The 11,025-nt window shown below is 36.0% G+C and overlaps 2 protein-coding genes across 2 annotated transcripts; one reads left to right on the top strand and one right to left on the bottom strand.

Moving 5' to 3' along the window:
* Window positions 1-4,620: 4,620 nt before the first annotated feature.
* Window positions 4,621-8,376, top strand: LOC111791681 (uncharacterized). Its single transcript, XM_023673127.2, has 4 exons — window positions 4,621-5,250; window positions 5,914-6,069; window positions 6,168-6,854; window positions 6,993-8,376. The coding sequence occupies exons 1-4, from the start codon at window positions 4,912-4,914 to the stop codon at window positions 8,109-8,111; spliced, it is 2,301 nt and encodes a 766-aa protein (XP_023528895.1). The 5' UTR covers window positions 4,621-4,911; the 3' UTR covers window positions 8,112-8,376.
* An 840-nt stretch (window positions 8,377-9,216) lies between these two features.
* LOC111791683 (Glutaredoxin family protein) lies at window positions 9,217-10,936 on the bottom strand. Its single transcript, XM_023673131.2, has 2 exons — window positions 10,690-10,936; window positions 9,217-10,432 (listed from the first exon to the last, which is right to left on the bottom strand). Exon 2 carries the CDS (start codon window positions 10,292-10,294, stop codon window positions 9,464-9,466), a length of 831 nt encoding a protein of 276 aa, XP_023528899.2. The 5' UTR covers window positions 10,295-10,432; window positions 10,690-10,936; the 3' UTR covers window positions 9,217-9,463.
* Between the last annotated feature and the right edge of the window lie 89 nt (window positions 10,937-11,025).

The raw sequence follows: 11,025 nt of genomic DNA, 5'->3' as shown, positions 1-11,025 counted from the left end.
AGGGATTTCTTTGAATTTGACCCATAGAAGAAATATCTATATTGAATTCATGAGAAAACAAACTCGAGCTATTTATATTCACGACAGGGCTATTTTATTGGGCCTTTACCCTCCACAAAGGCGCGCCAAGAAGGCCCATTTATGAGGTTTGGTTTATGGGCCCAATTTCTCTATTTGAAAGTGGGTAGAATATTGTAATAATTTTAAAAATAAAATAAAATTATTATTGTTTCCTTCCACAAATATGGCTTGGAAGTTTGAACTCTAGACCGGACTAAAAGCCTCTGACATCACATTTGAAATGTGACATTCGAGTAAATGGGAAGTACATAAATGAGTTGAGAAAACATCCGAATGAGAGCGATCTTGAAGATAAGATAACTAAGAAAAGTTAAAAAAAAAATATCTATATCAACAAGGTGCACATTCATTGTCAGTGGCTCATTCATAGAAACTTCATAATTAAACGTGTTTTACTTGAAGTAATTCTATGGTGGGTGATCTTTTAGTTTGGTTTGTGAGAATAGTTTTCACTTTTGAGAAGTGAGGAGTAGGTAATTTGATCACATCGCAGGGGATACAGGGGAATGTCAGGGCCATGAGGTACCAAATAAATCGATTTCGAATTCTGATCCAAATCTTGGATTTAAGGAGTAGGTAACCTGACCATATCACAGTAGATACGGGAGAATGTCAGGACCATCAGGTGTCCAAGAATATCAAAACCATCGAATAATCTAGATTCGGAATTATGATTATGGTGTTTTGAATGGGGTAATGGGGTGTGACAAAAAGGAAACTTTTGACCCCAATTTAAAAGGCAACACTAATTATTTAGGTTATTGTGTAAACCCATTTGAGGAACCACAAAATATTCAAATATTCAAATATTCAAAAGTGAAGCAATAAAGTTTGTTTGTCACACACACACCCCCACATCACACAAGCAATATAATGGTGGCCTTATTACTTGGATTCCAAATTTATAGGCATTTACCTGGCAATTGCCTTTGCTCCCCTAAGCTTGTCTTGTCTCCCCCCTAACATTTCCACAAAATATCTTCTTCATTTATTTTATTTTCTTAAATTACCCATTTTTCAAAACACCTAAAAACTATTAAAATTTATTTTATTTATAATTATTCCGAAAATATTTAAATATAAAATGCATCAAATATATCATATGACATATTTTTAAATATAGTATTAACCCTGAACGTGTCAAGCAATATAATAAAAGCCTTTTTTTTCAAGGAAATAACATAATATTTTATTTATTTATTTATTTATTTATTTTGTATGGGTATTAGAAAAACCAACCATTATTAAAAGATTATAATTTATAACGGATAAATGAAACACGTAATTATCAGGGTCTCTATACAATGGGACTTTCAAGTGTGTGGTGGTGAGTTGGAAGAGTAAGGAATGAGTCAACTCCAATAATCCGATGTGGCAACAACTGTTAGGCTAATCCAATCAGGACTATTTAGGAACCTAAAACGTGGAAGCTGAGTATTGGTCTGGCATGTCACATGTGGACCCCACCGTCCACTTTGTAAAACTCGTGGCCAGCTTTGTCCAGAGTGCCTTTTCTCGGTTCTGTGGGGCCCACCTCCCACGTCTCTTTTCCCCCTCACGGTTCGCCACTAGAAATCACGCCACTTTCATGTTTAGGACAAGAATTAAACATAAAAAATTAAAAATTATATAATTTAAATAATTTAAATAATATTCAAATTGATATTATATTCTAAATAAATAATAAAATACTAAAAAAAAAAAAGGATTTTTAAATAATAAATTTATAATGTAATTTGGTAAGTGGGAATGACATCACTGAAATTAGGAAAATAAATTGAACCGACCGGTCGCTGAGATGGAGTTCCAACTTGAAAAGGGCGGTGGATAATTTAAGAAAATAATTTAAAATATTTAATAATAATAATATTATTATTATTATTATTATAAAATTAATTTAATTGGCATAGATTATGCAACCTAACAAATCCTAATAATATCCTCTCCTCACACCTCAGGTCTTACAAGCATTTGGTTAGGTTTTATTTCCATTAACTAAAAGTTTGACTTTTTAAATTAAAATAGCATTTTTTTATTTTTTATTTTATATGAATGTCATTAAAGTTAGTACAACTATAATTTAGTAATGATTTAAATTATTTTTATATTGAGATATTTGGTTTATGATCTATATACTAATGTTTTAATAGCGCTAAAATGTGTATACCACGTGTTACTCTAGTATGTCAAACTTTCATTAAAACCCCACATTTATTTCCTATTCTATAAGTGGTTATTTAGGTATGAACAGTATGATGCACGTATAATGCATTCTAGCCTTTATAAACTTTTATTTAAAATTTAGAGATAAAATTAATATTCGGGTTTAATGATTTAAATAAAAAATTAAAAAAATAAAAAATAAACTCAAATTTAGGAGTAGAATAATATTTCAATCTACTTAGTGTTAGTTTTTTTATTTTATATTGAAAAAATTCAATATATCTATTTACTGACTGAAATTTCAAAATATAACTATTAAGAACGTGGTTGGTCGGATTAGTTTAAACTGATTTGGTCGGTTAATCCAACGGTATGTGTTTAATTTTATCCAAAAAAAAGTGGACCCTACAAATTTAGGGATAATTTTTTATATAATAAATATATAACGAAATTGGTCAATTTTATTGTTTGACCGTCCATTTTGCTAGTGTGACGCATGCACTTTACTAATATATATATATATTTTATATTTGTTATTAAAAAAGAAAAAAAAAATTAAATCCTTCTATTAAAATATATTTATTATTTATGATTTCAAGCTTTTATTATTATTTTTTAATTAGAAAATTATAAAAATGAAAGATTGAACTGTCGACTTTTGAAATGATAATTAACCGTTATAATCATGGAAGTGTATCGAGCATGGTTGTTTGGGCTTGATAAAAGATGATAACTTGCCCGACTTTGAAGGCACTCAAAAAGAAAAAAAAAATCTAAAAAAGAAAATGCCAACCTGTAAAATCCCGATTGGCCAATTGGGCAAAGGGTTGTCTCACATGGGAAGGAAGGGGCAAAACAGTCTTGAAAAATCTTCTTAGATTCCAAACCATTCCTTTTGAAAACAATACCCACGTGCCATCCTATGACCTGCACGTGTGCAGTCCAAATATTTGCACATATGCCCCACTAAGCTTTGGGAAATTCCCTCACTTACCCAATAAGAAGAAACCAAAAAAATATTATTATTAATAATAGCCAAATATATATATATATATATATATATATATATATATATTTATTTATTTATTTATTTATTACCTATTGCTGACTCAGAAAGCAAAGCCAAGATGAAGCACAATACACCCACCTAAATTCATTTGACATTGGAACACACAAAACCAATTTTAAAAAATTATAAAATAAAATAAATAATTTATGTATTAGGTTGGATGATGAAAGTCTCACATTGGCTAATTTAGGGAATGATCATGGGTTTATAAGTGAAGAATACTGACTTCATTGGTGAGAGGCTTCTTGGGAAAACTCAAAGCAAAGCCATGAGAGCTTATGCTCAAAGTGGACAATATCAGTGAAGAGTCATGTTCGTCTAACAATGACATTAAGGTTTTTTTTTTTTTTTTTTCAAATTTTTTGAATTTCCTTAAAATTATAATTTCTTAAATAAATTAAAATTGTAGAAGTCAACTACCCATGACTGTTGATTGAGAAATATACTCTCTTATCCCAAACAAGTCCTTCAAAATATACCAATCTAACCGGAAACCAGTCAAACCGGTAATCGAGGGTTTCAATTAATAAGTTTTATTGTTTTTTAAAATGTAAATTCTTTTAGAAATAATAAACCTTTTTCTTTTAGAATATTACTTTACCAATGTGGGTTGGTCGACGAGTGTACAAAACTAGTGGTTGACGATTTTGAGCTATTAGCGATTTCTTTATTTTCACTCGTAATTTGAACGGTAATATTCTAAAGAACAATAAATTGTAATATTCTAAAGAGCGATCAGCTTAAGAATCTTAGACCAATAAATCTTGACATTTTTTTTTGTTATTGATAAATAATTACTATTTTTAGAATGAAGAATTGTAATACTATTTTGGTCAGCGAGGAATTCTAGGAATAACAGAGAAAGTGGAGACATATTTTTCTCTATTAGATAAACTGATCCAGAACAATAATTATATTCTCGATCCCACCAACTCCTAATACTATGGTAGACTACTGGATTAGCTTATTAAATAATTATTTAGGCGTAGAATATTAGATTGTAATATTAAAATTTAAGTTTAAAAAAATTATTTTAAGCATTATATTATATTTTTACTTGTAAAATATTATTAAATTTATTAGGATATTTTAAGTTTTCGATACAAATTATATTAAAAATAGAAATTATGTATTAAAAAATTATTTAAGGTTAAGATTGGTCAAAATGGTTATTTATTTTCCCCTCACATGAATTAAAAGGGAAAAAGAAAAAAAAAAACAAAATTTATGAATTTGTAGGAAAAAAGAAATAATAATAATAATAAATCTCTCTGTCCTTCTATCTCTTTCCCCATAAAATGACTTCCACTGCCCGTCTTCCCTACCTTTGTCTCTGTCTCTCTAATTACATCTCAAAGCCAAACCCAACGGCTTAGTGTTCGACTCTCTTTCTCTCAATTTCTTTTCCCTTTCTTCTTATAATCACGAACCCACAATTTCTTTTTCCCCGGATTTGCGTTGTTTGATCAGGGGTTTCGTTAATTGTTTCTTGGAAGATTCTGGGGCTGAATTTCCCCCTAATTCTCGGTGCCCCTTTTTGTTGTTTTTCTGTTGGGGGTTCAATAGGATCAGGATCTTTTCTTCTCTTGCATTAACTGATGGTAGTGAAGATGATGAAGTGGCGGCCATGGCCGCCGCTTGTTTCGAGGAAGTATGAGGTGAGGCTTGCGGTGAAGAGACTCGAAGGGCTTGATCCGCCGCGAGATGGAAAGGAGGGGGTTGATAAATTGACGGTCGAGGTCAAATGGAAGGGCCCCAAAATGGCTTTGAGTCCATTGAGGAGAACGGCGGTGAAGAGAAATTACACCAAGGAGGCCGATGGGTTGGATCAGAACGGTGTCGCTCAGTGGGATGAAGAGTTTCAGAGCGTTTGTACTTTCTCTGCTTACAAGGAGAATGTGTTTCATCCATGGGAGATCGTTTTCTCTGCCTTCAATGTGAGTTTGAGTTTGAGTTTGGGTCTTTTTGTTGTTTGTTGTCCTCGATTCAATCTTTGCCTACTTTTTGTGGTTCACGGCATTGGGTTTTTCTGGATTTTGGCTATTCATCTTTTAGCTTTTCCTATCAGACTGGTTTTTCCTTTTCTTGCGATTATAATTTTCACTTTTTGGGTATTTTCTTCCTTAAGATTTGTACTGAATGGAAGCAATAATGGGTGATCTTTCGCCATTTCAGATAGTTTGCGAGCTCTCAGTTCTTTTATGTAGAATTCTAATATTTTCTATGGCCTTTGAAGAGGCTTTAGCTGAGAGTCTGAAACTAAGATATGGTTCTTTCTAAAGGGTAGTTGAATTCATCAAGGGAGTTGACCTTTGTAACTTGTGATTTTGTGAGTTTCTGGATTTTGTTTCTTTGTACTCTTTTGAATGTTTTATGCTGAAAATGAGGCAAATAGTGGGTTTCTAGTAGATTTGCTAGGATCTTATGGATGACAATGTTTCTTTCCTATTGTTGTTTGGTTTTGTCCTTGACATGAGATTTATATGGATGAACTTGATGAATTCCCATTCTCTGTCTTTGCTGTGAGTAATTATCAGTAATGGTCGATAGTGAACTTGAACGTGAACCTGAACCTTCGTTTTCTTTCCCTCCCTACTCAGGGCTTAAATCGAGGGTCGAAAAACAAAGTTCAGGTTGTTGGATCAGCATCGCTTAATCTGTCTGAATATGTTTCTGTGGCTGAACAAAAAGAGCTCGAATTGACGATACCCCTTAATCCATCCACAAATGCTACTGAGACCAGTCATGTTCTCTGGGTTCGTATCTTCCTGTTTCCTCGAAATATTTGATGCTATTTCCCCCCACTCAAATTGTTGTTATCTCACATGTTTTTTTCTTATGGTGGATTGTACAGATATCGCTGAACTTATTGGAGCTAAGAACTGCTCAAGTTGTATCACAGCCTGTACAGAGATCGGTAGCCCCGGCTCCATCTCCACCCTGGTCAGGAGATAATGTCCCAGCAGAAAAAGATGAGCTCTCTGCTCTTAAAGCTGGCCTCAGGAAAGTAAAGATTTTTACGGAGTTTGTGTCGACCCGAAAGGCAAAAAAGGCTTGCCATGAAGAAGAGGGCAGTGAGGGGAGGTGTTCTGCCAAGAGTGAGGATGGTGAGTCTTGCTACCCGTTCGACTCTGATTCCTTTGATGACATTGAGGAAGGGGAAACAGATGAAGGGAAGGAGGATACTAACATAAGGAAGTCCTTTAGTTATGGCACTCTGGCCTATGCAAATTATGCTGGAGGATCACATTACTCTGATATGAAGATCAATGGTGGTGACGAAAATTTAGTTTACTATAGTAATCGAAAATCAGATGTGGGCTGCTCGAGCATGGAGGATTCAACTGCTTCAGCCTCTGAACAACCTTTGCCACAGAGTTCAAAGCGTGGCCTGTTGCCATGGAGGAAGAGAAAACTAAGTTTTAGATCTCCCAAGGCAAAAGGAGAGCCATTGTTGAAGAAGGCCTATGGCGAAGAAGGTGGTGACGACATTGATCATGATCGAAGGCAGCTCAGCTCTGATGAATCTCTTGGTCTTGGGGTAAGATTTCTGCAATCATATACAGATTATGTACGTGTCGATAATGATAATGAGGAATGTCTACCAAGCTTTTAATCGATATCTCGATAGTCTGTTTCTTTTCTACAATTCTTGCTAAGTTAAAGTTGGTTATTGCAGTGGCAAAAGACAGAGGAGGATTCAACTGCGAATCGATCATCGGTTTCTGAATTTGGGGATGATAATTTTGCAATTGGCACTTGGGAGCAGAAGGAAATTGTAAGCCGTGATGGACATATGAAGCTACAAACACAGGTCTTCTTTGCTTCTATTGATCAACGTAGCGAGCGGGCAGCGGGTGAAAGTGCATGCACTGCTCTTGTAGCTGTTATTGCTGATTGGTTCCACAACAGCCAAAATCTCATGCCTATAAAATCTCAATTTGATAGTTTGATCAGAGATGGCTCGTTAGAATGGAGGAAACTCTGTGAAAATGAAATATATCGGGAACGATTCCCGGACAAGCATTTTGATCTAGATACGGTCATTCAAGCCAAAATCCGACCGCTGTCTGTGGTTCAGAGGAAGTCCTTCATTGGCTTTTTCCATCCAGAAGGCATAAATGAGGCGAGATTCGAATTTTTGCATGGTGCCATGTCCTTTGATAACATATGGGATGAGATTAGCCGTACTGTGACAGATTGCCCAGACGACAGTGAACCACAGGTTTATGTTGTCAGTTGGAACGACCATTTCTTTATTCTTAAGGTCGAATCTGACGCGTACTATATCATCGACACGTTAGGGGAGAGGCTCTATGAAGGATGCAATCAGGCCTACATCTTGAAATTTGACAACAACACTACAATCTGTAAAATGCCCGACACTAACCAGTCAGCTGGCGAAAAGACTTCCAACGATCAGCAGACTGTTGCAGAAATAGTTGAGGCCAAGGAACAACAGGCCAGTGGAAAGGAAGAGAGCTTGACACTAGAGAACGTAGCCTCACAGCCTGAAGAACCAATGAAGGAGAAAGATGAAGTCTTGTGTCGTGGGAAGGAATCCTGTAAAGAATACATCAAGAGCTTCTTGGCTGCTATCCCGATTCGGGAACTGCAAGCCGATATCAAAAAGGGTCTAATGGCATCAACCCCGCTTCACCACCGACTACAGATCGAACTAAACTACACCCAGATTTTGCAACCTTCACCTGACTCCTCTCACGCCTCAGAAGATCCGAACACTATGCCACAAAGTCCCGATGCCACACTACTAGCAGACATTGCTGCTACATCATAGGCTTAAATGTAAATTTAGAATTGTCGGTTAATCTAACTAGTTTTCCTTTTGCAAGTGACTGAGAGCTTAACAAAGAGGAGGGAATGGACATGCAGTATAGTATAGGTATGCAGCAGTAGCAGCAGCAATGTCAAGAGCAACTGTCTGTGTGTTTTTTGCTTGCTTTTTGGTATCTAATCTCCCTATAATTTGTCTGATCATCTTCCATGGACATAGACCTTACTTTTGGCATAAATGAGTAATCTTCCTGTGAATTATCACATCAGCTCTCTTTCTCCTGCTTTCCTTTTCTGGTTTCAATTCCCTGTTCATGATGTGGTTGAGGATGAGATATTATGCTCTGTTGATTTGTGGTTCATAAGTTTATCACAATTGTTTGTTGCTCCATTATCATTTGTGGTATCCTATCAGCAAAGCTGGTAGTAAAGGCCGGTGGAGGCTGTGTTGAGGTGTTGGGCTTTTCTAGTGCATTATCAAACTATATTTAGCCTCTCCAACTTGTTTTAGTTCTATTTTTCTCTCACCACAATTATTGTGCTTCTCCAAATGACAAGGAATAATCATAGTGGGAGGCAATGTTTAGCAGCAGTTCTCAAACAGTTCCCTATTTTTGTTTTAATATTACTTTTCAAATCAAACTCATAATCTTATATCCAACCATTTCTCATACTCATTTTGACATAAAGGGAGATTGATATCGAACTCATAATTTAATATCAGTTTTTTCTTCATCAGTGGCTAATAGGGTTGGTAGTTGAACTTTTAATCTATTTGACCTGCAAGATTGATGGTACTTTTTCCCCATTCCCCAGTTTTCTTTTTTCTTGCCAATCTAAAGGGGAGAGGAGGGTAAAAGAAAGAAAGAAAAACACTGAAAAAAAGCTGTCTTTTTCCCTTTTAACATAAAGTTCTTGTAATCCCAACACTTTTCTTCCCAACTTTTGATATCAATCAATCAATGGCTTTTTCTAGGCCTTTATCAAAGCAGCCATGTGCTGTCTTCCTCTGCCCATCATCATTCTCAATCAGTTTGATACAAATATACAATTATTTGGATGATCCTGTTTTTGCTGCTATTTGAAATTCTCCATTGAAAATCCACAAGTTGGAGGAAAAGAAAGTTTAAAAAATGTGGCTTTGGTAGCTAGAAATTCTATGTTTACATATGGTCTACTGGGAAAGTAGATAGCTAAGAACTACATAAACACTACAATGGCAGTCGAGAATTCGAACAAAGCACGGTCAGCGAATTCTAAAAGCTAGCCAACGAACGGAAAATTCTAAGAGAGAAGATATGGACTTACATAGAAGTAGATAGTGAGTGATGTTACATGGGGAAGATTGTAGTGTTTTCAGCAGCAAAAGGGGCATTTGGCTAACCCATTCTCATTGCAATCAGTGCATCTATTATACCACGAGTTGTTGTCGTCATTGTCTTCTTTAAGAACCTTGCGACTGCCATTGCAGCATGGGCACACCAGAAACCTGGTGTTTGCACAGCAAGAGCAAGATGAATTTGCCAAGTCCAGTGGTATGCCTTCCAGCAGTTTCCTTAGTTTTCCTTGCTCATGCAGGCCTACCACTTCATCCGCTCCTCCAATGTACCTTCCCTTAATAAAAAGCCGCGGGGGGATCACCCTGCTCCCCAAGACTTCCCATAGCTCCTCCCTGAATTCCAAGTGCTTCGATACATCTCTCTCGAAGAACAACACTTTGAAGCTTTCGAGTAGGAACCGAATACCATTGCATTCTTCAAATGTTTTCCTAATACATCCCAAGCTTGTCGAGTAGAATATAATGGATTTGCTTCCTCCTGGTGGGCACCTTTCTTCGAAGTCTAATAAAGATGAATGTTCTTGATGATTGTCCACTTTCACTTGGAGCCCACCATTTGTTTCCATGGTAGTCATGTCTGATAAGCATGGAGCCTCTAAATCATGTTTGGTAGCCAATATTTCTTCGGACCTTATGAAGGGATCGGGATGGTTTCGGTCGCTGACACTAATTTCGAGTTCACTTGGATCTCTAAAATGTTGGGATATGATGCTACATTCTACTACTGGTGGGGTTTCACATATTTGGCTACAAGGGTTTTCAGGGGGGCCTGACAGAAGAGAGTGGTCTTGTTTTAAAGAGTTAATGGAAGGAAAGAACTTCATCTTCTTCAGCAGCCTTCCTTTCATTTCCTTGATCTATTTCTTCTTGTTATCACATCATTAAATAGAAGTTGGGTGATATTTGACATCTTATTATCAGGAAAGATAGAAGAAAGATCTGAACTCACATTTCACTTCTGGATTCCAATAGCTAGAAAGTCGAGTCTGGAAGAAAAGAAAAAAAAAGCTGTTAGTTTGCTTTCAGAGTTCTGCCTAAATTTATGACTTTAGCGTGGGACATGGGTTGCCATTGTTTAGAGAGGCAACTCTGTCTAACTCACACTTGACCCATCACCAACAATGGTCCATCAACCATGGTATGAACTAATCAAATAAGAAGAAAGAACCAGACCCCACCTATTAGGTATACTCACCAGAAAAGCAGCAAAGTGAAAAGAGTGAATGCCAGAGGCTAAACAAACCTTCTGTGCTTTCGCTCTTTCGACAAGCTTCATGATTCGTCGGGGGACAAATGCATGCCTATACTGTTCAAAGTCCCTCTCCCATCGGTTCTACCGTACTGTCTTGTAATCCTCAGCTCAGTGAAGAACAAAACTTTTTATGGTAATTAGGCATATAAGAGACTAGAAAACATCAATGATAAAAAGTGTATCAATATCAAGTTCAAGAATTCAAACATCTATAGGAAGAAACTTCTTTACATCAATGATCACATTAAAACAAGAATAAATATAAATGTTGAATCTTTCCTCAAGTAGTAAAACTTATTTTAATTTAATGTGGTGCGGAGCGAGGTA

The sequence above is a fragment of the Cucurbita pepo genome, chromosome 3, assembly GCF_057944985.1.
Source record: "Cucurbita pepo subsp. pepo isolate OVF chromosome 3, ASM5794498v1, whole genome shotgun sequence".
NCBI lineage: Eukaryota > Viridiplantae > Streptophyta > Magnoliopsida > Cucurbitales > Cucurbitaceae > Cucurbita > Cucurbita pepo.
This window is presented reverse-complemented; position numbering and strand designations above follow the sequence as displayed.

What these genes read in the sequence shown, in the direction of transcription:
- LOC111791683 (XM_023673131.2), bottom strand. Translation starts at nt 10,294, where the DNA reads ATGAAAGGAAGGCTGCTGAAGAAGATGAAGTTCTTTCCTTCCATTAAC.
- LOC111791681 (XM_023673127.2), top strand. Translation starts at nt 4,912, where the DNA reads ATGGTAGTGAAGATGATGAAGTGGCGGCCATGGCCGCCGCTTGTTTCG. An exon ending in TCGTTTTCTCTGCCTTCAAT is followed by an intron (nt 5,251 to 5,913) that starts GTGAGTTTGAGT and finishes CTCCCTACTCAG; the next exon opens with GGCTTAAATCGAGGGTCGAA. An exon ending in ATGAATCTCTTGGTCTTGGG is followed by an intron (nt 6,855 to 6,992) that starts GTAAGATTTCTG and finishes TGGTTATTGCAG; the next exon opens with TGGCAAAAGACAGAGGAGGA.